Source organism: Brachyistius frenatus, unplaced genomic scaffold, assembly GCF_029030835.1.
Source record: "Brachyistius frenatus isolate BFR_SWC_R1_liver_20210118 unplaced genomic scaffold, ASM2903083v1 Contig_58, whole genome shotgun sequence".
In the NCBI taxonomy this organism is placed as follows: Eukaryota; Metazoa; Chordata; class Actinopteri; family Embiotocidae; genus Brachyistius; species Brachyistius frenatus.
The window spans coordinates 548,298-575,881 of record NW_027210657.1 but is presented as its reverse complement, the minus strand read 5'-3'; the positions used below and the strand labels follow the sequence as shown (position 1 = coordinate 575,881).

General features: G+C 41.0%; 1 protein-coding gene across 1 annotated transcript in view; it reads left to right on the top strand.

Annotated features, from left to right (window-relative positions):
- trip4 (thyroid hormone receptor interactor 4) overlaps nt 1-27,584 on the top strand; it is a 68,294-nt gene that overhangs the window by 4,209 nt on the left and 36,501 nt on the right. The window contains exons 11-12 of the mRNA XM_069705626.1: nt 541-632; nt 23,604-23,706. Of these exons, the coding sequence (XP_069561727.1) occupies nt 541-632; nt 23,604-23,706 (195 nt within the window). The remainder of the gene's footprint in view (nt 1-540; nt 633-23,603; nt 23,707-27,584) is intronic.

Here is a 27,584-nt window from a genome sequence, read left to right as displayed (position 1 = left end):
AGTGAGACTTTACTTAGCATTTATAAACAGAGTATAAACATTTAATATATTGTTTTTAGTGCACTATAATGGAGTTGTAAGTAAATTTAAGTGTTTTTAATCTATTTGTCAACAAGTTAAATGGTCTGTACTTGTATAGCGCTTTATCACCTTTCGGTCTCAAAGCACTTTAACATGGTTTTCCCATTCAACCACTAATGAGACAGATCACCATGCAAGGTGCTGCCATCAGGAGCACATTCACACACCGATGGTGTACCATCGGTAGCAACTTAGGGTTCAGTGTCTTGCCCAAGGACGCTTAGGCACGTGGACCGGAGGAGCTGGGGATCAAATCACCAACCTTCTGATTAGTGTGCAACCCACTCTACCGTCTGAGCCACAGCCTCCCTTAAGTTCAGGGCAGCTATAAGTGGATGCTGATGTATAAACAGATAATGAATGACAATAATCGTATTAATATTAAACATGCCGGTGGGGTTTAAATAAACTGTTCCAGCTGCCTATGGGTTCACGTGATTGTTCTTCTTGTGTGTGCAGAGCCTAGGTTTCCTCAAGAGTATCCCACCGGCTGCCTGTTGGGCTGCGTCAACATGACCGACTGTCTGTCTCAGGAGCAGTTCAGAGAGCAGGTCAGTGAAAGACGTACAGCACACAACTGTGAGGTAAAAAGGGATGTCGTCCCGCAACCATGTTGTAGCCATTGGACATATTGGAATTTGTTTACTTCTCTTTCTCCTCCTCTGGACTTTTTCTGTCCATATGACCGATGACATAATTTAGTCATATGTCTCACCATGTATTTAAATTGTAACTTGGTTTCAGTTATTGCAACAACAGGTAGTGGCTGTAAAACATCAACATGGGAATCTAACACGCATTTAAACACACGTTTTTTTGGACTGCTACAAAAAGATCAAAATCTTTAGTGGATAATTTAATGTTGTAAGGATGGCCTTATAATCTTTTTTTTTTTTTTTTGGAAACAGCAATACTGTATTTAACAGAGTTGCCCATGTTCTGTGAACATGTTTAAATGCAGTATCCTCTCTTACCAGCAGAGGTCAGACTGCACCTTTTCACCAGCTGCTCCCTGGCAGCTTGCAGTATGTCCCACTAGAGGCAGTATGCACCACAGCCACAGAAACACAAATACAAGCTGTCATCATAGACACATAAGACTTTATTAATCCCACAGTGGGTAAATGTAGTCGTCAACAGCAGCATAGAAGTACAGTTAGGAAAAAAGGTGCACACAATAAGAAATGTGTATACAATAAAAATAAGATAAATACAAATATTTTTTGTAGAATAAGTAAGACCAATGAACCGGTTTCTCTGAAGTAGGTTCATAGAAGAAAAAGGGCTTCAAGTGAAATCTAGTGTTTCAAGGACTCTAATTTCACCCAGAACATGTGATGTGTCAAATGGCGTTGCTCCATTGGCAGTTCGGTCACTGCTTCCTTGTAGGACTCAAACTGTTTACTTAAGCTTTTACACTCAAAATTAGTTTATTTAATTGCAGTTTTAGCACAGTACAAACTGGAAAACACTCCCCGCTCCCCACTAAATCATCATGTGGACACAGTCGCGCTCCCAATCGCTTCCAATGGAATACATTTCAACTTAATTACATTGCCATCCTCGTCTTGGCTGTTTTGCCTCCGGCTTTGGGAGAGACTGCTTATCAAAGGTTGGCTGCATGGACTCACTCTTTCACAGTCTATTCCATGTTCCTTCTTATTAGAGCTGAAACCATTAATTGATTAGTCATTTGCTAGAAAATCAATTGTCAGCTATTATGATCATCTCTAATGATAAATTGCATTTTAGGATTTAGGAAATTGTGCTAGACAATTTTTACTTTTTCCTGACATTTTATACAAGTAAAGAATGATTATTATTTGCAGCCCTAATTATTATAGAGGTCATGCTAGGTTATAAGCATAATAACTAAATTATTTAAAGGTTTTTAATTTGTAGGTATTTTAATGTATAAATGATTATGTTTAGATACATTACAAATGCCTTATTGATTATGAAGAGTAAAGTCTCTAAAGAAATACACCCCTCATATGATAAGGTGTCAGGTGCCTCTTATTATTTTCATGTTGTGCACACATGTCCTTATGTGTTACTTATTGAAATATTTCGTAAAACCCACAAATACACACACACACACATACATGTGGTATAGTCTAAATTAGTAAAATGTCTCCACATTGCACAAACATGCCCTAAACCTGCAAAGCCTTCATGCACATAAACAGACAACATCTTGGATGAGGTACTGAAATGCATCCCATTTGGAAACAGCAGTCTTCTGTAACAATCCAAAAAACAGACCCGTGGTTAAAAATCAATGGTCCCCTTATGGGATGTCGTACTTTTCCGTGCATCTCTGCACACACAGACACAAATATGTGTCTTCCTGCATGAAAACAGTTGTCCTGTTTCTGAGAATCTCCCAAGTTTGGGTAAAAAAAAGAAAGAAAGAGACTTCACCTTTTTAAAACTGTGCGCTGCTACATGGCTGCATTGTGACTGCTGGGACCTGTAAATCTAAGGGCTTTCCCCTTTTGTACTCTGTCCTCATTCTCTCCTCCACCACTCATTCCACCCAGGGCTGTAAAATCATGTTTGCAGGCAGTGTGACTGCCCTTTCATCCTGTGAAAGGGTGTGTGTTGTGTGTGTGTGTGTGTGTGTGTGTGTGTGTGTGTGTGTGTGTGTGTGTGTGTGTGTGTGTGTGTGTGTGTGTGTGTGTCCACTCGCACAGAGCAGCCATAAATAACACCCCCACCCCACACAAGGCCCCTCAGAAAAAAAGAAAGGCAGGCAGATGTAGAGAATAGTGAAGAAACCAGAGCAGACTAACAGCAGCAAATGTGTAATGATGTTGCCTAACAGTTGGTTAGTGCCTGTTCCAGTCACCATTTTAGAGAAAGACTTTGGACTGTTCGCCGCTGAGCGTTTTGATATAGCTTCCTTTTCGTGTAAGTAGAAGACTGCATGTTGTGCTAGAGCGTAGTAGCACATAGCTGCGCTGCTGGGCGAGTGGGTGAGGTGTAGGATTTACTGTCCTGTGCTGGCAGCTGTGGGTGGTTAAAAGGGGGGTGGTGAAGGACAGACAGCCATTATTCTTCAGGCTCTTCTAAATCTGTCCCTAGTGATGCATGAAATATTCAGAGAAAGTGGAATGTGGGTAGATCAGGAGAGCAGGCGAGAAACACTGTGGATGCACAAAAGAAGAAAACCAAAATGTAAACAGTTTAAATGTCACCGCTCCAGTGTCGTAGCAGTTGTTCCCCTGTAGGGGTGCTGTTTTACAAAGCAGCATTAATAGCCGGAAACCCTGCTGACAGACCTGTGCAGGGAGACCACCAAAGGCAGAGCAGGATTTCCATCTGTTTGACTTGGACCAATTCTTTCCCTCATTAGAAACTGACCGGTGTATTGATCCATCCTCGCCATAATCTCTCGCTCCTCCCAGCTCCCCTGCCCCCGTACTGCTGATAATTGGCCAGCCATTATGATCTGTGCTCTGTCTCTCCACTCCTATCCCCCAATGCTCACTCAGCAATGGGTGGAGATGTACGCCTGACCTGCCTGCTGCAGGGGGGGAGGGGGGGGGGGGGGTGGTAGGAAAAGATAGATGGATAGAGATTGAAAATGGGAATCTTTTCACTGGAAGAGGCTGAGTGAGATAATTAAAAAGGATGAGCTCCAACCCAAACCGAAGCAGGTTTACGGGTGGTGGATATGCTGCAGACGCTTTACCTCACACATACAAATTCCAAACTGCCACAAAATGAAGTCAATACTGTGTTTTGAGGATAACATTTATCTATATGCACTGACACACCCCATTCAGAGCTCGAATCGCACCATCAACTTACTCCTGCGGTGGAAAAATTGATTCACGCTCTCAATGAGGCTCTGATTTCTTACCCCTTTCTAAAGACCACATCAGCAGCTGCACAGCTCAATGTCTCAGTGAATACAAGTCAAGGAAGTCTAACCTAATGGACAGGAAGACCGTGAGCAAAACCAGTGACTGTTCAGTGCTGTATTGATTCGTATGAAAGGACAAGAAGGCAAAGTGGACTTTGTGTGCGTGATCTCTACATGCAGTATCTAATTCAATGGACCCATTAATTTCCTAATGATGAAATGTTGACATAGTAATGCGGTCTGGAGGTTACATCATTCACAGAAGTTTTTGATCAGTAATGTAGTCTGCCGGTATCAAATGTTTCACAGATAGACATATTTTATTAACCTCCGGTCTGTTGAAGCCTGACATATAACAGATCCCCTGGCACTCATGTATATCAGATAGACACATATTTGAAACATGACTTTGTACTGGATGGTTTATAGCAGTGCTTCCCGACTTGTTACAGGCTCAGGTTTCGCATCGCTCTTTTTTCGTGAAGTCCATTCAAAGACTAAACCGTTCCAGTTTTATCTCGACAAAATTAAAACAAAAATAGGAAATTTACAGTGCGCTGGAAGACACTTTGACATTTCACGATAAAATGGAAAAATGGTCTTCACTTATGGAGTGACTTTAGCAGGCTACAAAGCACTTTACAATTTTGGCCTCCCCATTAACACACACACACACACACACACACACACACACACACACACACATACAACAATCGCAACAGAGCTGCCATACAAGGTGCTCGCCTGCCATACGTAGCAACTTGGGGCTCAGAGTGTTTTGCCCAAAGACACCTATAGACAGGAGGAACCGGAAATTGAACCGCCAACCTTATGACCAGTAAGCAACCCGCTCCACCATCTGAGCTCGAGCCACCTGAATATAAAATGCATGATTTAAAAAAAAAAAAAAAAAACATGAATGATGGCTGAATTCCATTTAGCTGCTGTCATGGCTGACTGGTACACTTGAATAAAGCAGTTATTTGTAACACCTGAGCATTTCCTACTGACATAAGTCATATTTAGGATCATGCTCAGATGGTAACAGCATCATCTGCATACATTTAAATATCTTCACATACAGTGGTTAGCTCATCAAAATGAACTGTAAAAAAGTAGTGGACCTGGAATTGACCCCAGAGGAACACCAGTAAAATTTTTGAAGAGATATTAGTCAAGTAATTTGTGTTAAAGTGCTATAATTGGCAGTAATCTGAAAAATTACAATTCAAAACATTACTGATGTTTGAAATAATCCTTTTAAGAGGTGTTTTTATTTATCGATTAACTTCCTACAAAGTACATTAAAATAATCAATACTTGGTGTGACCGCCCGTTGTTCCAAACATCTCGGTTCTTCAGTGGATTTAGGCTGTCTCAGTGTCTTCTGTCTCTTCATGTAATCCCTGATGAGATCAGGACTCTGGGGGCTCCACCATCTGCTGCAGGACTACTCGTTCTTCTTGTCACTGAAGATAGTTTTTTTTTTTTTTTTTATGTCTCCTGGCTGGATGTTTGTGATTGTTTTCATGCTGCAGAACAAATTTGTGATGATCAGATAAGAATCTAACCTTTTTTAAATTGTTGTCTGTGGATGTGTAACAACATCTTTGGTCCTATTAACACTGTCTTTGTGTAGTTTGAATTGAGTATTTCCTTTTAAAAATAATTGGTTTTCATGTCAGTTAAATGTTGCTTTCACCGTTTCATAATTGGAATCATATTGGTATTTAATCATAAGTCATTGTGCTGTAATGTCAGTTTTAGTTTCATTGCATCAGTACTCATTCGTCTACACTCTACTTTCATCGTTTTAACATCTGTTCATTTTAGCGGTTGCTCAGGGATACTCTCTGGCTGAGTAATATGTCGGTGTTAATTCGCTGGGTGTTGAGGACCATGATTCAACACTACTCCTGGTGTTTACTTTGCAACTTTATTGCTGTATTAGCATTTCCCAGCATGCATTAGTTACATCTTTGTAACTTTTGAAAATAAAGCAACCGAATTAAATCCAAGTGATGATATTTACTTTTGTTAAAACGAGGAGATTATGAAGACATAATGATACATAAAATATATATATATACATACAACATATCTATAAACCAAGACTTTTATGCACACCAGCACATGTCAGATAACTGCAACCATAGGCTTACACCACATCACATAGCTGCAAGCCGTACCACTTATCTGTTAAAAGAAGTACTGGTTTCTGTGGAATTCCATTTGAGCAAGCTCTCTCTCTCTGACCTCCAGAGTGGAGCTCCCATGCTTGTTAGGCCGGCTGGGAGCTCCGACTGATGCCTGCATTTCCTTGTGTGGTAATGTGATATTTATATGCTGAAAGCCTTCCTGCCAGCATGCCACACACATACACACACACTCACACACTTCACATACACACACACTTCACATATACACACACACACACACACACTCAGGATATATTGGATGCATTCCAAAGGAAGGGAAGTCAGGCAATGCTATTTTTTCTTCCCCCCTTTTTCTCTGTAACACTGTGAATCTTTAGCAGTGGCTGCTCTCCTCTCTTCCTGCCCCCCCACCCCCCACCCCCGCCCCATTCCTCCCTCCTTCATCACATTTTCCCCACTTTCTCTCTGGCAGTATGTTTTACAGGTCAGTGCTATAAAGTTGTATGTGGTCGCAGAGAATTCGGTTTATGCTTGGTGAACAGACACAAGCGACACAAGCCTTCAATCATGCATCTTTCTGTCTTCCTTGCTTGCTTGCTTGCTTGCTCTCTCTCTCTCTCTTTCTCTCTCTAGCTGTCTCTTTCTGCACAACCTCAGTCACTCACACTAACACGCTGACATTCCTCCCCTTCCTCCCTTTTCCTTGCTGGGCAGTTTGCCATGGCAGAGAGGTCAGACATCATGTGATTCTGCAGTGGTGTGTAGAATGCATTCAGCTCAGGGTCCCCAGGCACTGGATGACAACCAACCAAACCTCAGTCACAGGTTTTCCACAGCATGAAAAATACATAGAACCATCTGCCAGACTTGAAATGGCCTGTTACACCGTTTAGAATTTCACTGCTGTCCTCAGACCACTTCATTGAATGTCATACCATTTCTGCTGTGTGTGTGTGTGTGTGTGTGTGTGTGTGTGTGTGTGTGTGTGTGTGTGTGTGTGTGTGTGTGTGTGTGTGTGTGTGTGTGTGTGTGTGTGTGTGTGTGTGTGTGGAGGGGATGGTAGGGAGTAAGGTGTGGGGGGGGGTTATTATCTCGACTTCTGCTCTGTTTTGTTCTTCTCATTTAATCGGATGGACTTGTTCTTCTCTCTATGTGTTGCTGGATGCTCTGATCACAGGAACTTGGAACAATGATAAAGGCAACACGAGAGACATTTCAGAAAGCTTCCTTTGAAGGTTTGAAACACAGGGCTGTTGATGAAAATAAGTCAGAATCAAAGAGAAGTAACTGAATACCAATCTGCATGAGGTGTCAGCCTGAATGCCAAACAGGTTCAAATTCTTCTTCTCTCTTTTAAAAATGATGTGATGTGTTTCTGCTCTTCTAAATCAGACCTATTCAACTTGTTTTGACGCTTTAAGGCATGAAAAACTGTACTGGAAAAATGTTGCTGAAGTCATAGTCATGTAGTCAGTATCCCAGTACAGTTTTTATTAATAAATAACATATTAAAAAGTCTGCAGGACACAATGTTATAGTGCAAAATAGACACGCTGGTCTACTAAATGTGAGATAGCCATGGTTTGTCCTTTCTTGGCATGACAGTTTCACGTTTTGTAAGTGTGAAACTTACACGCACCTAAAAGTAACGAAACGAAGGATCATGTGACCAAATATAATTTTTAGGAGGCGGGAGGGGTGGCTGTATGCATGCATTCACACATTACTAGATGAGCTGTTAGCTCTGACAGTGTAGCATAGCAGTGGGCAAACAAACAAGTTATGTTCAAATTTTCCATTACAGTATTACACTGTAATGGAAAATTACTAGTTAGAAGCTTCCCTTCTAACACGTTACACAAGCCCTGATAGTTTTTTCGTTTTATATATATATATATATATATGTGTGTATATATATAATATATATATGTGTGTGTGTGTGTGTGTGTGTGTGTGTGTGTGTATATATATATATTTGAAAGAATAAAATGATCCTAAATATTCCGGGGGAGGATAGAAAAGGCAATCAAAGGAATTAAATCAAATTAAGCCAGTGGACTGGACTCTTGTGAGAAGCCTGTGATATTGTCTTTTTTTTTTTTTTAGCTGTAGCTGTTTCTGAATACTTGTGTTTGTAATTCAGTCAGACAATTTTTAGGTCTCAGCTGGAACTGGAACAGCTTTTTTCTGGTTCGCAGTTTGTGCTCACTTTGAAATAATGGCCCCAACTGTGTTAAACAATGTTTGCATAAAACAAGACCTCTGTAGATGCTAATGTTGTGATCTGTTTAGTGCCTTGCCACAGGCAAACTCTGCCCCCCCACAATTAGCTTTAATGAAGCATAGAATCAATATGTTTGACATTTATCTCCCATCTCCACATCTGGTGTTTGTTGTTGATGCCCCAAAATGGCTCCTCATGAGGCCCAGTGTCTGTGCCAATTTTCTGTTTTGGAATGAGGAAATGAATGAGGGTTGCGTGGCTTAGTCAGTAAGTACTTTGCACAAAGTCAGTGGGCGACCGTGTTTCCCTGCTATGATATTATCAGGAATTGGAAGAGCTCTCAGTTTAAACATTAATCTTTATGCCTGTTTCCATCCAAATGTGAGAGCAGGCATTACTCTCTCATTACATCTAGCTGATTTTTGAGTGTTTTTGCCAACATTCCTCAGGCATGTCTATGCAATTGCTTTATGTCACACATGCCTGTGTGGATTCATTTTAGAAGAGATCTTTATCCAGCCAAGCCTCGACCCAGCAGCAGTGTGTTACCACAAGTATCTCTTCTTGAGAGGGAGAACCAGAGAGACAGAGAGCGAGAGACTCTCTGCCACTGCAGGGTCAGAGATTACAAACTCAATTGTGCTCGGCTTGGTGACATGTCTGCTCAGCAACTTCCTGCCAGCAACATCAGAGGGGAGGAAAGTATGGCGAAAGAGGGAGAGGAGAGGGAGGCCGTTCATGCTTCCAGTGCCATTAATCTTTCTCTCTTTGTGTGCAGCAAACTGAAAAAAGTGCAGCTTCCACTTCCCATCAAGCCAGGGAGTCTCAGTTTGGAATCACTGGAACTTTCATTATGCTTATTAGGAATAACAACTTGCTACTTAGCCTCACTACTACACCTCAATGAAATCTCCAGTCTGTATAATTTGAGTGCATGTACTGATAGTTGTTGCATTTAATCAGGATGGTCCAATCAAGCTTATAAAGGTCAATATTGAACACTTGTGTATTTTCAGTTGACTCATCCTCTATCATTTACTATTTGGTTCTTTATTTGAACCATTTCTACAAACTGCTTCCAGATAACAGACTGAGCAATCTTTAGCCACATGTCTAGTCAGTTTATTTTCAGTATTGGACTCACTCATGTTAATGGAATTTGATTGGTGTGTACTGTTTAGTTAGGCAACCACATCTGTCTAGTCATCTAAGTTTTGGATAGCTTTTGGATGTGATGATCATAGAGCAGTTTGAATGGCCAGGTATTTAAATAAAGTTATTTTTAAAGTGCCTGAGGACATAGAATGCCAAATAGTTACACAAACAGGATCCCCCCCCATGTTTTTACAACCAGTAGTTATAGAAAACATAGAAATGCACAAGACTGGCAGCAAGTTTTTCCAGTCATCTATCTTTTGCATACATTAATGGAATTTGTTAAAGACCCTGTCCAATGAAAATCAAGTTTTTACCCAGTTAACATGTCTATTTGGTGTGTTTTACCTGCTAGAAGATAAATAAGCAGTCAATGCCATGGCTGAGCATTTTCACTTTGGAATTGCAGTGTGCCAGAGAGGCAAGGTTTCATATGTTACATGCTTATCTAAGAAACCAATGCTGTCGGCGTATGGCTTTCCAAATCATCAAACTGCAGGTGATCAGTGGGTGGAGATAGAGGCAGGCACTATTTGCATATTCATAGATCTGTGTGTACATTTATGCCAGTTCAAGGTATTAGGGATTTTTTTTCATGGACAAACTATTTCATGAATATGTAATTTTGATGAAAAGAAATGTGATTTTTTTTTTGGGGGGGGGGTTTAATCAATAGAAGGACATCGACATTAAAGAGTCCACAAGCTGGTGTTGCAAGCTGTTGTCAGGATTGCCGGTGCCTTTAAAATGCTCACTGGCTCTGACTTGGAAATTGACGACAATTATGGACAGAGTTCCAGATTGAGGAAGCATCTTTAACATTTTCCCTGTTAATTTTTTATTTTGTACTTCTATCTAATACTTAATTATTTGTGTCTTGTATACAATTGTTTGACCTGCTGTCAGAAAATGTGTGCTTTTGGCTCGATGTCTGTGAAAATGGAGGTTACACGGAGATCGAGTTTGTCAATCAGTAAAACACTATGTTCATCTGAGTGTTTGACGGTTTGCATGAGGGTTATTAGTCTCACTCAGTGAAGGTCTTAATTCCACAACACTGGGAGCTGTGCCTTGATATGAGCTGCTGTGTGTTTAACTGACGGGAAGAGTGTGATCATTATCTTCAATGAAGCTCCAGTGGTATGTGCTGTGGTAGGTGGGGAGTTAACAGCCTGCCCTGCATACCACCAGGTACCTGCGTGTGATCAAACAGAATTTACGTCAAATATGATACGCTTTCAGTTTTAGAGCTGGCTGGTGGCAAGGTGAAACTACTGAAAGTCTGAATGTCCACAGGGACACGACGTTAACTCAGAATGGACTATCTAAAATGCACCTTACTCGTTATCAAATGTGTAAAATATACCTGCAGTTTCCCTGAATGTTACAATCAAATTCAATCCCAAGCAGTGATTGTTCTTTTAACTATCAGTCGCAATACATAACTGAGGCATGTGGCGTTGTTGGTGCAAACCTAACATACATGCATATGAAGAATGCTAAATCAGCTTTGCTGGAAAGGTTTTACCGCATGCAGCATGCTTTTGGTCTAAATTCTACATTAATGGGTTTTTATGTTTCTATGTATAAACTTAAATTACAAACATGTCTCTACATTGAAAACATATGTTATTGAGTCATTAAAAATATTGGCACCATTAAAATGGGAATTTAGAGTCATTAAGGAATTTGCAGTCATACTCCTGTTGCTGCCAACTTCAACTATTTTGTTCTCGAGCTTTTATTTCATGATGTTTTGTACAGAACATAGTGCACCCGCCTTTCTGCCATGGTTCACTGAGCAAGTACGACACGAGTTGCTTTTGCATGGATCCATGTGTGAAGTAGAGTATTGATTTACCTGCAACATAAGTGTCTTTCCTCTCAGGTTTCGGGTGGTTAGTGTTGCAGGAGTAAGACTCGACATGCGTGTGCTGTGTGTTTAAAAACTAGAGCATTCTATAAGCATGAAAGAACACATCTTTTGTCCATTTAAATTAAGAGCTTTTTCGTTCGCCATTTTGAGACCAGATGACTTTGTACTAATATTGGAATTTCCCAAAAGCAATTGAGTTATTCTCTCCTTTGACCTCTCCTGCGAATGGTTCGTGTACGTGTCCTTTTAAATAGTACGTTTAAGAAGCTAGTTAGGGCTGTAACAGAGCGTTTGATCATCCACGAGAAAAGAATTCATCGTTCTAGAATTTCTTGTTGGTTTTTATTCAATCGTTTATCTTGATAAAACGCATAATGTGTAGAATATAGTTGGTATATTGTAACAACACCTTGTATTGTTTTTGCTAAAGAACCAAAAAACAAATCAACCCGTTGTTAGGGAAATTACTTATAGTGGTAAATCTGCTATTGTATTATTGTTATTGTAAACTGCACACATGCCACGCATGAAAGTAAAGCTTGACGGGCACAGCGGTAATACCTGAAGAACAGAGAAATGGACAAATACCTTAGTTTGTTACTGTGAAGTTCTTCATAGTTCAGAGCCAAAAATAATTCAGGGCTGCAAAGAATATTCAAAGAAAAGCATAGATTTTAAAGGGCTTGTAAAGAGCTCTTTTTCAACACCTTATTCAACAGTTCACTTGTGCTCTGCCTGGGAACACATCAGGCGGATCACCTTATCTATTGTAAGCTGTAGTACTAACCCATGGGCTGAGAGAAACCTAAAACTTGCCTTTGATAAGAATCAAGGGACAGCCTTCCTTCTGTGCTCTTTTCTCAGACCTTGCTTATTGCCAAGCCTCTAGAGGAGGAGGAAAGAGACAGTTATTTCCCACAGAGGCTGAGTGAACACAGATGGGAGGGCTGCACCCCGACGTTGGTATCAAAGCAAATATTCACCTTAAGAGACAGACATGTTCATAAACTCCCCCGTCCTTCTCCATTTCCACATTATGAAATCAAATGCCCACTGTGGAGTGGTTTTGTTACCTTCTTTAAAATTCAAGCCGTTTTGCTGACAGCACCTGTGTAGAGGAGAGCTGGATTTGTGGCACCGATAAAAGGAGATTGTGGTGGAAAATAAGAAGTTTTAATGCCTCAGATTCCCAGGAATTTTTCTTTGAAGTCGAGGTTTGAAGGCAGACATAGTAATTGTCTCCAGGGGTTCTTGCTCTGTGTGTGTGTGTGTGTGTGTGTGTGTGTGTGTGTGTGTGTGTGTGTGTGTGTGTGTGTGTGTGTGTGTGTGTGTGTGTGTGTGTGTGTGTGTGTGTGTGTGTGTGTGTGTGTGTGTGTGTGTGTGTGTGTGTGTGTGTGTGTGTGTGTGTGTGTGTGTGTGTGTGTGTGTGTGTGTGTGTGTTTTGTAAAGGAAACTACAAAGTGGAAGAGCTTGCTTTGCAGTTGTCTGATAATAACTTCTACATATTCTTTCATGTTTGGCATTTGCTCCTTCTGAACCGCTTTTTATTAAATTGCTTTGCCTTGCATTTCCTCCCAATATCAGTCTTATAGAAATTGTTGGTTTTTCAAAGTACTATTTTCTGCCGCAATCTGTTTATTTTTTCAATTTTGTAAGAGCCCTGCACTCGTCAAACAGAAGCTTAACTGTGAGCACAAGAGAGAGACTTTTTTTTTTCCTTGGAAAGTTCCAGCAGCTAGCTTGTTGAGTCTAAAAAGCTTTGACTGTTGTGAGGCAGTCTTGTTTCCTTCTTGCCCGAGGGCCACCGCAGGAGGTGAAGTCATAAACATGGCTGGGAAAGTGGAACTGGGCTAAGTGAGGAAGTCTGTGTGAATCTCCCTGCGAAAACACATGACTTCACTACACCTGTCAACACTGGTGAGCGCTAAGAAGGCTAATGTGGGGCTTGCTCTTTACCAACATTGTTTTTGCCGGCTTCAATTGTTATGCTTATGAGGCACATGGGTAAAAAAAATACACTTTAAGAGTTCGTGCTCCACAGTCGTATTGGGAATTTCAATAGCGGGATGAAGGGCTGGTGACAGCTTGAAGTCATTTGCATAAAGGCAATAATTAATTCTCAATCGCTGACTTGGTTCTTGAACCAAACACCACACGACAAATACACAGAGGGATCATAGTTAATGTTGTAAATCCTGCTCAGAATCCTGTCGGCAGTTTAATGTAATCATCCCATAACAGTGATGGTTTATTTAAAATGGACTTGACAAACGTACATCTGTAGAGACTTCAGATTTTACTTGTTACAGAAACAAAATGTTTGAATCAACCTTTTAGTATAGAACTGAAACGGAGAGCATTTTCAAAGCCAAGGAAATGTGTTTTTGAAGTCGAGCAGACTGACACGGTGGCAGTAATTGGAAAATGTGGCCCTGCTGCCGAGCTTCTAATAATGAGACATGTCTCTTGTTGTGTTGAGGATATTAATAATGTAAAAAATTCAGGAGCCAGTGTTGGACACTCCTGGATAATTAATGTTCACTCTCCAACTTGACACCAGTTGATTCTGTAGGTGAAGGAGTGTGTTAAATTTTTAATCATCACCATGCAACTCTGAGCCCGGGCTCCACTGAGAGTGACAAAGTGAGTCGCTATGGCTTGCCTGTTTAGATGGAAAAGGTTAGTATTGCTTTGGGTTACTGGATGTTACTGTATGATCTAAAGCCTGTCTGCACCAGCTGAGGGTACACGTGTTTGCACCATTTTCTTCCTGTTATAAAAAGGTTGTAACTTCATGTCTGTTGACATTAACTGCAGTTGGGTTATTTTAGAGTGCAGTTAATAAAAGGGCACTTCTCCCTTTATGAGTATTAAAGCTACGGTGTGTCTATAACTCCTGTATTTTCATAACTATTCAGCTATTCAAATCAATTAATTAGCAAACTATTTGCTCTATAAAAAGCCTGAAAATGTTGAGTTTCCTGAAAGCTCCAAGTGGTTTCTTTCAATGTCTCGTAGTATATTGTCCGACTAACAGTGTAAATCATGCCGATATGTAATTAACTCTCACATTAGGCTAAAAAAAAAAGCAAACCCTCACAATGGAGAAGCTAAAACTTGGGAACTTTTGGCGATCGTAAGCGGCATTTCATTTAAAAGCAATTAATTAATTGGCAAAATGGTTGCTGACTGTCGAATATTTGATTAATTGACAAATTGTTTCAGCTCTAGTTAAGCTTATGTAACAGATTTACTGGTTTCAGTCAGTGTACTATTAACTCCAGGCATTGTAGGCTTGCACATAGAGCAGTTTTAATTTTTTATCATTGTTTAATATTAAATATTCGGCTTTGATTTAGATTTAAAATGACTCACTTGCATTTCTATTCCTCGTAGAAGAGTTCCAAGAAAAGTTTGACAAGACAACAAAAGTCCTTTTAGGTTTCTGAAGTGGCTACAGGGTGCATTTATAGATACGGTGTAATTCTCGTTTGCGTTAAGCTGTTTACATGAACCCTTGATACCTTTGCAATCGAGTCTCTGCGTTACCATGAATAAACCAGTTAACAAAATATTCCTTTCCACCTGAGCAGTTCCGCCCACAGACAAACAGCCCACCTGGATTTAAATAGCTGTTGATGCAATCACTTGGTCTATTTTGGACTTCGGGGGGGCGGTCATCTCTCATACATGGAAAAACAACAGTGAGCATATTGGTATCACTAAATATTTAACAGATAAACCTTTGCAAGTCACATTCTAGAAAGATCTAAAGGCTTTTTAGTCCTGCGCAGATGTGTTGTTACATTGAATGCATAAATACTTAATAAACGGGCATAAATATAAGTCGGTAAATGCAAAACGACGCCGTCGTAATGGTTGTCATGGTAACTGAGAAGTTTACATTTTTTCACCATGACTGTCATCGGCGCGACGACATTCAAGCAATATGCAAAAACCGATGTTGCTCTTTTTCCCTTTTCAACACCAACGCTGTTCTTACTCACCGTTTCGTTCAGTCTGATCAACACCACTTTGCTGCGCTTTCCTCATTTGTAGTTGCCCTTAATGAAACTCAGCACTTCCTGCAGATGTTTCACAGTAAATGTAACGTGAAAAGATTGTTTCTCCTGAACTGCTGGAAGGCTTTTAATGTGAAACAGATGGAGAAGTGCGTTTGCATTAACAGCAAACAGCAGATGGGAGTAAATCAGAGAACGTGGAAGATTCCTGCTAAAATATGGGAGTCATTTTTTATAGATATTCAAATCTTTTAAGTCTTTAATGGCAGCCTGTCTCAAATACAGACCTCATCCGCTGCCGATTGGTTCAGTCTGAAGATAACGTGGATAAGAGCTGGCTGTGTGCTAGCTGTCGTGAGTCATGACTATCCCATAATCTGTGATGGTATAGAATAAGATTACACCATCAATTTAAAGTCAAAAAGGGCAGCAGACAGCAGCAGAGGCACTCCTAAAGCGTTCTATGAATTCGATTTATGATTTAACTAAGCTAATAGACAGAAATGGAGGTGGGTTTATTGGATAATCCACACACAGTTTCTCAGATGCTTCTGTTTTCTAAAGTATTTTGGGGTTTCACACTGTAGATGACAAAGTTACCAACAAAGATGAGAATGTTTGCCAACTTTAGAAAAAGCAGCTAATGACAACAAATCTGTGGACTCGCTTGCTGGCTTTCCACCCAGATAACGCAGTGAAGAAATGAGTGGAGCGACATCAACTGTACAAACTCGTCAGGCTGCCTATTTTTCACCACACTTATCCTCAGGACCCTTTCCAGGAGCTTGTAAAAAAAAAAAAAAAAAAAAAAAAAAAGCCATCGCTGATAAGATCGCGAGATTTATAGGCAATGATGTGCGGCTCGTTGGTTATGCTTCAAGGGAGGGTTTAACGGTAACGACAGATCTGGAGCCACATTGTAAAAAAACCCAGTAGCACCACCACAGTCTGGAGTGCAGTTGATTGACAACCACAGTGGAAAATGTAAAGTCTATAGTGAAGGATAAGACACTCTGAATAACCACAGATGGATGGGCCATTGCACTATATGGATTGCTTTTGAATTGATTTAAACAAATTGCACGTCAGTTTGAATTTGGTTGAACTTGACCTTTTTAACAAAGTGGCGGTTTCTGTTCAGACACATTTTTCTTTAGACAGCCAGAAAATACATTTGAATAAAAACCCACAAATGACTCATGTCTGTAAAGTAAACAACAGTAATCTGACCAAGCATTCATTGCCAATTATCAGTATTAACATGTTGTGGATACAGTGGCTTGAGATTTTACATGAAACCCTCCATTTACACTATTAATTCATTTACTTCATTCTCCAGTTTTTACATATGTTTTGGAGCTAGTGTTTCTAATCCAGACTGTTTAAAATGATAAATACATGCTAAATCATGTACGCGCAGCAGATTGTCTTTTGCATGTCTGAGCTGTTCGTGTGCACTCTGTTCCTGTGCTGTGCATCGACGGAAAAACAAATAGCACACTTAGTGCGTGCAGAAAGGCTGAAAAGCAGTTACAGTACAACTTTCCTGAGGGCAGCTGCATTTGTTGGAGGGTTAATGAATGCCAGAAACAGGCTTGTGTTGTTTGGGGAAACACGATGGATTAAAGAACGATTGGCGAACTGTTCGCTGTTGCATACAGTTCCCAACAACACCCTTTCACCTCCCGCATGTAGCCCATAGCCCAGAGACAACCCATCTGTTTCTCCATTCCCAGGGTGAAACCAGCCTTGACTGAACTGCCTAAACAGTATTTCAAAAGAGTCCTTTCAGGGGAGACACAGTTGGTTTTGTGTAGTTCCCTATCTATCAAAATCTCCGCCTCTGTGTTTCTCGCTCACCTTAGACTCTTATTATCTGTCTTTTCTTGCCGAATTGTATTCCTCATTTTTACTCTCCGGCTCCCCCTCCCCACACCCCCCCCCACCTCATCCCTCCGTCCCTGTTCCTCCCTCCCCCTTATTCCACCCTCCTCATTTTTAAAAGCCACATGCTCCCAGCCCGTCTGGCTCAGTTGCACCCTGCCAATGAAGGGCTTTTTATTGGGCTGAGATTGAGTGCAGCCAAGCAGGGCCTGGCTAGGGCTGAGGCAGGGGCCAGCCTCGCAGTTCCCCCAACCCCCCCACTTCTAACTGCACAGCCCACTCCACATGCCTGTTCTGGTCTGGCCCTGTCGCCCAGAAGGAGATTACTTGTCTCTGCTGCCCTTAATTGCCGACAGCAGCTGAAAAGAGCCAGAGAGAGAGAGAGACATTGTAGAGAGAGGAGAGGGAACAGTGTTGGCTTGTTGAGCTGTTACTTGACAAGCTTGGACTCAAAGGTTTGTGTTCCTGCTGTCAAATCCTGGCTCTATTTTAGTTGGTTTTATTAAGATAGATGTTGTTTTCATCAAACGCTGATCGTAACTCGTGCTATTTGGACTGTACCAAGACGGAACGGCACAGTGTATAGATGGCAGATGATGTGTTGAGGAAGGGGAGCTGATGAACTATGAAGTGTAGATTATTATACGGATGTGTGCTAAGAGCAGTCGGGTCACGGTGTCCCCTCAGCTACTGTTATCCCTCAAAGCTAAAGGCTTCCGACCAGCAGCGCGTGCCCCGCTGTCCCTATTTTTCTTTTTCCAATGAACTTGTGAATTTCATGTTATTACAGTTGGTTATTGTTGAATCCCCTCTGGCTTGCTGCCAGCAAATTAAATAGTGGGCAGTTTATTAAATTGGCGGTCTCCAAAGAGTGCTGTGATGCAGCATGAATCTTTCACCTCTTCATTTTCTGCTGTTGAGTTTTTTGTGTCGGCCTTCATTCAGCTGGGCTCTTGTTAAATGTTTTGAATCCATATTTGCAGCACGTTGCCTGCTTAACTCCCACACATCCCTCTTCAGCATGCTTTTTCAGACTGTTGCAGTAAATAACAAGATGCTTCAGGTTAAGTTGTTTGGGCACATACTGTTCATTCTCTGGCGGGACTGATTAAACATAGAATGTTTCTGAATGTAGAAAACTAACTGCTAAATTACAGTTTAAGCTCCCACAACATATACAAAATACAAGACTTCTCGCTTACAGATGCAGAGCTCACAACTGTTCTAGTAAATTCAAAGCAACCAATAGCCGCCCGTTAGCCTGGCTTCGTCCAAAGGAAAGGGTGACGAGACTCCAGGAAACTGGCTAACTGGCTAAAAAAAAAAAAATAGCCCCGTACATATATTTCTTAACAAACGCAACATGTTGTTTCTAGTTTTTGGTTTTTTGTAAGAGTAAAAAAAAAAAAAAAAGAAGAAGAAGATATATAACATGTTAGCTTTAAGGCCAAATCATGGTTTCTTCATCTGTGTACATTACTGCTTCGGACTCGGCGTGCAGACAGCTGATGCTTTCACCATTCATTACATCTTACAATCAAGGTTACATGTGGGTGTGCTACATAGATGTGTTTCACGCATGTCCATCATAACTGAGGGTCCGGGTAGGGGGGGTGTGTGGATAATTTATACCAAACAGAAACCTTTTGGCAATGTGAAAAAAAAAAAACGGAAATTTCCCTTAAGAGCGATAAAGGCCAGCTGTTTCTCCCCTTTTCCATTCTTTATGCTACGCTAAGCTAACTCGCTGCTATCAGTTGCTTCAAATTTACCATACAGATTCAATTTAATTCAATTGTATTCACACGGTGCAAAATCACAACCAAGTCTTCTCAGGGGACTTAACATAGCGAAGTCCTTACAACATTACAGAGAGGAACCAAACAATTCAGCTATTACTACACGAGCGACAGCCGGAAGGAGAAAGTTCCTTTTAACAAAAAGAAACCTTCGACAGAACCAGACTCGGAGGTGAGCAGCCGTCTGTCTCGACCTGCTGGGGAGAGCAGAGAGAGAAAAGAACAGCGTAGAGAGGCGGCTAACGATAAACATTTGGGTAGGTCGGTGGGGCCAGTGACCGCAAATCAGAAACATGCGACTGATGTCAAACTCCTGTTAAAAAAACAACAACTGTTAAGCATATTTCCCCAAAAAAACTACTCCTTTAAGTGCTCTAACTAGGTGGCTGAATTGTGCACCCTCAAGCTGATCCACAGCTAAAACAAATGTGAAAATGGGCTTTTGTTAAAACACCTGACTGAAGACTGGATTTATTATCAGTTGGCATGCTGGCAAGGTTAAGGTGTGTTTGTGTCTATTTTCTGAAAGCAGTTTGGAAGCCAGCCAGGCGGTAGACATGCATTACTGTGTTGAACCCGAGCCAAAAGTCAGAGATGTTTATGAGCAGGTAGAAGCTTTTTGTCTTGCCATTTTGTGACTTGTAACAGCGAGAAAATTGAAAACAATCAACCAGTGACTCACAATTCACGCCGAGGCGTTTTAATGCAGCTGTCACAGGAACTGTACACATACACCCTCAGATCTCGACCACATCAGACCCCCCACCCACCCCCACCCACTCCCCCCACAGAATGCCTTTGGGCTGCAAGCCTGACCTACCATGCTAACAAACTGGCACACAAACGACGAGTGTGCCAATGCTGGAGTCACGTGACGGTTGTTGTCACCCTTCGTGTTTTCATGTAAATTCACTTCACGCTTTTCTTAACTCGATACCTGTGTTTCATAACAAGCTGGGCTTTAATTGCATCTGGAAGCAGGTCCACTCCGGCTGCATTAGATCCTTCCTGATGAATATGGAGGGATTTAGGAAACCTCCTTGTCACACAACCACAACGTTTCGTGCCCTTTTGATTAACGTGGAATGGAAACAATTAGGTGTGGGGGGGGAGGGGGGGTAGTGAGGCAAAGCAGCACATTCAACAGCTTTAAATGCTAATTAGCTAATGGAGGATGAAAGAACAGGCAACTGGCAGGGTCTCACATGAGCACACTTGAGCTCTGGCTGCAGCTACGCTCGTTTCATCTGAATTCAGCGAGACCACCACCATTTTGTTTCCTTGAGTACCACTGACAATACAGCCATCTTGTGTAATGAGAGATTTTTTTTTTTTTTTTTGTGTGTGTGTGTGTGTGATGATCTCAAATAAGGCTCATCTTTTTTAGGAAGGGCCTCATGTGGATTTCTTCCTATTGAATCATCTCTTATTCCCTTTTTCTTTTCTTTTTTTAAAATCTCGACTTCAGTCTCGCTTCTTACTTATAAAACATTTTTCTTTTCCCTGCTCTTCCCATGTAATTATTTGTAGATCATAGGAATATTCTCATGGTGATTGAAGTTCAGTATAATTTTTTTGATCTTTTCTTTTTTCTACTTTTTTTTTATGCTGCAGGCACACCACTTGTGCGCAAAAATAAACCCCCTTTCACACATGAAATATGTAACTTTGTTCTTCAAGCTGTTAAAGTGATGACTTTTTGTCAGACTTGGGGCATCTTTAACATTAATGTTCCTTTCGGGCTTCACTCAGACACGACCGCACATTTATGCAAAGAGTAGCATGCTACATCATTGATGGTATTTAGAACTTATTTTCAAGTCATAACAACCACTGCGGGAACGATGGATGCTTATTACCGCTCTCTTTTTGCTGGTATGCACAAGAACTAAAAAACAGGACATTAAATCAGTGCTGTGTGCCGATTGTTCACTTTTCCATGTAGTAGACAATCCCAACGCAGCATGAGACTTGCCTTTAATTCTCAAGTTGCTGTCATGCTGCATAAAGAATTTTGTTGCATTTTTAAACATTTTAAAACATTAATGAAATCTTAATATAAGGAGAGTGTATGCTGTTTACTTGGATTTTTTTTTATTTTATTTTTTTTTAACCTCTTCAATGGCACCGGAAAAGGAATTTTTTTTAATTTTTTTTTTTTTTTAATTTTTTTTTAACTGATCTCATATATGAGGATATTTGAGCTCCTCAGCAAAAAAAAAACCAAACAAAAAAAAACAACAGCTCTTCACAGTGTTTGATAGTTTGTTGAACTCTTTTGTTCGTAAGACATAATAATTTAAATATTACATTTATTACAGTGACCTTGGAAGGCAGGACAACACGCACATTCTCGCTCTCTCTTTCTGCATGTTTAACCTTGTGCTGCTGTGGCCTTTATGTTAATATAGCAGAATTAAGTTCGGACTGATATGGAAGTGTTACAAGGTCGGAGCTAGTGAGATTGCCATTGTGACTGTAAACATAAAGGGGCGATAGAATAAGTTAAATGTTTGCTGGATTTGAACTTCTCTTTTAATTTGTGACACAACTGTTTGTGTGTATCCCCACTGCGCACGACGACGTACGTTCAGACTTCCGTCTGACTTTCCTGCCAGTTCTGGTCAAACACGCGACCAAGTGCCACCGCAACATAGTTCAGGTGCTTCGAACTGAATATTTTCCATCAAACGTCTCAGAATGTCACATTACAAGTCAGGATTTACAGTCTGAACCTGAGGGAGGAAGTCACGGTGCACAACGCCGTGATTGTCGAAGAAAATCCAACTGGGTTAGCTACTGACCTGATGCGCCTTCTGTGGTTTTAGACACTGACGTTCAGCCCCTCTTGAAACATAAATGCCACTCAAACACTTCGCCCTGCTCGTTGCTTCATTCTTGTAGATTTTCCGAACATTTTCAAGGATCTCTGTTGCCAATTTTCCAAGTTTGACACAAAATTTGATGCGCTCTCTGCTCACGTTTCAGATCAATGGAGAAATTACAAATGCTCACTTAGCAATGGTTACAGAAACGGGTGTTGATCAGATGACATAACTTGGAATACTTAATCATGGACATGTTTGCTTCCCCCTGCTCCGTACACGTTACTGTGCTGCGCTGCGTTCGTGTGCAACAGTAACGATTTCAGAACTGTTTGATCAATCCTCGTAAACTCATTGCTGGTTCTGAGCTTTTCATGGGAATATAGCATATCATCTACCTTATCCCTTAAAACAACATCTTTTTTTTTTTTTTTACCAACAACCTTCACGCTCTTGAATCCAACTACTAAATCACAGATAATCTTGTTCAAGGGGAATTTTCTGCTCAACCTAATGTAATTGGAATCACAAGGTCATTTGCCACAGGAAGGCGTAATCAAGGAACTCTTCTAGGGATCCCCACCAATGTGTAACAACTCTGAGTGTTTACATATTTCATCACTTGCCAGTGTATTAGACTCCAGTCGACATGGACTTCAATCTGAAATAACCATCTCTATCATCTGCCCGCGGTTTGTCGGGGACCGTACAGGAGGGGTTGCAGATTCTGTTGATTTCCTTTAAAAGCCCCAAATCTGTCACAACCTTCAGTGCTCCTTTGAGGGAGATCAAGAGGCTGTGAATAAGAGAGAGAGGGGAGGGGGGAGGTGGTGGTGAGGAAAAAGCATGCTGTCATGAAACGAGCCGCTTCCTGGCCGGCTAGATGCAATCATGGGCACTATCTGATAGCGCTGGAGGAAATTGGATGAGCTGAGAGCCGTTGGCTGCCAGTGATGGGAAAGATGACTCCTTTGTCACTGTGTCAGTCAATTCCCTACTCTCACCTGAGAGTCCAATCAATAACACGGAGAGCGGGAGCTTTTCTCTTGTCTCGGGGCCTCTGCTGTGGGCTGCTGTCAATTATGGGCTGCAAAACACCCCCGCCTTCATAGGAATGTGGTATGGCATGTTATATGGTGTGCATTAATATGTTATTAGTGTGGTTAAATGTGATGTGTGTATATATATATATATATATATAAGCTCTCCATTAGGCAATAGTTGTTATATATATATGTACATATATATATAACAACTATTGCCTAATGGGTAATTAATAGATGAGCACATGGATATTCTACATTTACCAATTTTATTATTGGGATTCACTATTGTTTGTTCAACATCTGAGAAGGGTTTTGGATTTTGAAGCTGGTTCTTATCCATTTTGTGTCTTCTTCAATGCTCACAAGCGGTGCAGCTGCTCTCATTAGCCTCTGCATCATTAGCAGTGCAATTATAGTGCATAAGACCCAGTGAGACTCATAACTATCAGTTGCTGTCAGGCATGGAGTATTACATCAGGCATGGTGAGGACATCCAGCATGATGTAGGCGTGCAAACAGACACTCGCTGAATGAATCATACCCAGGACACCATCATCAGCTTCAACATATTTTTCTGTGCACAAGATGGACATGCTATTTTTTGTGTAAGATGTTACTAAACTGTTCTTTTCATCATCCCCACCCTCCCCCAACCCTGCAGTTTCCTGATACCTGTGAGGAGTCCGCCTCTCCATTCGTCTTCATCTGCACCAACCCCCAGGAGCTACTGGTGAAATTCCCCATGAAAGGGAAGCACAAGATCTGTAAGTCCTACTTCTTTCATGTCAGGGGAAGTGGAGTGGATGAAATTAGCCTGAGCCAACTAAGGATCTCTTATTTTTTTTATATCAGCTTTTCTCCCTCTGCGTTTGTATGCTCTCACACATGCCTAAATGGCAATGTGAAAAAGTGATAATGCCAGGCACACTACCTGATTACTATATTTTCATTAATAAAACAAAATTACACACACACACACACACACACACACACACACACACACACACACACACACACACACACACACACACACACACACACACACACACACACACACACACACACACACACACACACACACACACACACACAGTCATTCTCTATGAGAGCCATCAGTAAAGACAGGATTTTGCTGTCAGGTTGCCTGGGGGACAAGCCAGGCCTGGATGTGCAATGTTGTTGCTGTATTGTGTGATTTATAATAGGACTCAAACACATTTTCCCTCTGCTGCAATAGCTGCTGCTGCAAAATGATGTACCTGCAAGCTCTTTTGTTAATATTTCAAAACCCTCTAAAGACTTGAGAGGATTGTTTATGCAGCTGTGCCTCTTTCACATCTTTTCAGCTCGATGGAGAAGGCTTTTTTTGAGAGGCTCAAGGTAAAATGGAGCAGGAGCTGTGCCCTTTTTCTTTTCACTAAACTGGATATAATGGCCTTTTCTCCCTTTTTGTGAAAATAATGAACAGTTTTAGGGGTTGAGCTCAGACCTCAACAGTGAAGGATTAAATGAAGTTCTTGTTAGGTGGGATGTCAGCAGGTCTCGAAAAAAGATCATTACTGCTATGCAAGGTTTTAGAAGTCCGTAAATACTGTTCAAGTGGCTTTTATAAGTTGTCAACATGTGGTACTTTCCTGCTCCACGAAAGATGAAGTGGAAAATTAGGCTGCTGGTGTTTACTTTTGTTTTCATTTTCACTTTTAAGTGATCTTGAATTGATGATCTTCAATAAAAAGGCTGACCGTAAATGAAACATGCTGACACAGGTTAGCCGTTGTTGGCACAGGTTGTTGGAGGGAAATCTGTACCTGCATTATTTAAACTCACAGTAGCGGGTGGTTTATGAGTCAGCAGTTTGTTTTTATTGGTGGATAAATAAATATGGCTTTGTTGAAGTCGCCCTGTCGTAAATTATTAACCACTAATAGATCTTAATATTAATTTTTATGGTACCTGCCGCCTGTTTATTTTCCAATTAAATCTTTATTAGGAGTCTGACGTATCTCGCTGAAAATAACAAATATAAAACAAGGTAGCCAATTTTATGGTCTTGCTGATGTAGACTATCCCGTATCATATTCCTTAAATGTGTTAAAATTGCCCATTTTTCTTCCAGTTTTGCTTCTTACAGTCTCAACATATGTGTCAGTTTTTCCATTAGGAAGATTTCTTTAACAACTGTCAGCTACCGGCTGCTCTTGGGGTCGCCACCTTCCCCCAATTTCTTGTAATCGCCCGATTCCGCGTGCTATTTACGATATTCGACTCGAGAATGTGTTACTTCCCATTCCACAATTACTTCTTGGTTCATTTCCACTTCAGTTGTGATAACCTGAAATTTTCTCAGTGGGACAAATTGGTGATGTCATCCAAACAATGAACGTTTCAGATCTGAGAAAAAAAAAACGACCTAAGACTGTCTCATACAAAAGAGGAGCACATTTAAGTACGCCTTTACTCTGCGGTTGTGTTGTCATGACATTAAATTTGTGCTATCCATAAAGAATTCTTGCCCGCAGTGGATTACTTTTCTTCTGAATCGGTGGCAGTTCGCATGTCTTTACCTGCCGAGAGATTTAACGCTGCTGTAATTCTGTCTTCCTTACATCCAACTGCCTCCCAGCTTTGTTCCAGCTCTGGCTCTCTCATGTGTAACTGGATACAAGCATCCTCAGCCAAACACACACACACACACACACACACACACACACACACACACACACACACACACACACACACACACACACACACACACACACACACACACACACACACACACACACACACACACACACACACACACACACACAACCATCACCACAATTCTTAACAACTGAAACCTGATAACAGCAGATTTTAGTAGAATAGTTTCGAGCAAATTTCGAATAGTAGTTTTGCTTGAAATGCTCCAAGTACCTCCAACCATGTTTCTAAAAACGCTCTGTAAAATGTAAATATAAACAGAATGGAAATAGGTACATAAATATAACTAATTCATATTTAAGGTCATTGATCTCCCCCAAAAACGGACACAAACACAAGACAGTATTTCTGTACATACAGTGGGTGTAACACAATATGTCATTGAAGAACCGCTTGAATATCAGGTTCCCTTCATGCAAGTCACACTGAACAAACAAAAAAAAAAGGAGTAAATGTGCACATTTGTTTATTCATTATGCATCAAACTTCTTTACCCAACTCACAATACGACACTATTTGTTTATATTGCAAATCAAACACACGGGGAGCTGTTGGAGTAGCTAACGTGTCCCGTTGCATTATGTCTTCATTCTGTGCATGAGCACAGCTTTGCATAAATTACATGCTCTTGTTACGTCGTGTGCGTTGATCACAACATGCTCCCAGCTGCTCACGTTAGTCAGGAATCTGGTTCGGTTATCCTGACCCACACGAACCCGCACGGTCCGGCCCGTCCTATTCGTCTGTCACCGGCGAGCTTTTCACTATCTCACTCCCTTGCTCGGTCGCCCCCTATTCCACCTCAATTCCCACTGCGTCTCACGGGTCAAGGCGCTGCCGCTCATCTTACTCAGGAGGGCTTAGCGCGAGTATTTTTTTGCTCCTTCAGCAGCTTACGTTGACAATATTGACTTACATTCACGCCTCATCACAATGAGCCCGAAGAAGGGAAGGACACTTCTGTGCAGTGAATCACTGCTTCGTTGCATAACGATAAAGCATTTTTCATTAGGGTGTTAAAGTTGAATGTGTTGGTCGGGTATTTTGCAACATGTAGAAAGTGTGTGGCTTTGTGCTGCTGCTGAGATTGAAAGTTTCATTAAGCAAATTCTGCGATCTTGTGGAAAATGAGAGTGGGAGCCTTGATGAATATTAGCTGGTGGCTAACTCACAACAACAACAAGCCTGGATACTTCACATTATCTCTTTATCAAGAATTAACCGCTGAGATTTTCTGACGGCCTCTACGAGTTCATATTACAGCAATAATCACTTCGCATTGAGGCAAAAGATGACCTAAAAATGTAAAATATTGTCCAAAACCTAAAATACAATATTCACCAGTTGGTCTGGTAGCTCCAGGGGAAAACATATTGACCTTCTTCATCAGCCACTTAAAGTCTTTATCATTTTATGATTAGAAATGAGTTGCTGCTCACATTCTATATTAACGAGAATTATTTTGATTTGTCCAAGTTGCATGTCGAACAGATAAGCTGAGAGCTGCATGATGCCGCAATCTGGTTGTCTTTTGTTGTATCTGTAGTACAAGCAAACATTTTGCATTACTGGTAGGATCATAATAATACAGCTGGAAGCCTGAGAGGAAGGATAAGATAGGTCATGCACGTATAAATGGTTGCATGTAGCAATTATCAGATAATCTAATGCAGCCTTTCTATCCAGCCAGTTGGTTTTAAAGATAATTTGCTCGGTAATGCTACATCCAAACTCAGGTTGATCAGCCATTGCCCTGTGGAGGAGTCTCTGACATTTAAAATGACATACAGCTGGCAATAAGGGATGTGCACGATGGTTTATGATCACATCCTGTGGACGTTTGTATCTGCGTGTGTGTGCTCCTGCGCAAGCTGAAAGTCAGTCTGGGTGTTGAAAGCTATTTGGCTCTCTGACATGAACCCACATTTCTTTTTTCTAT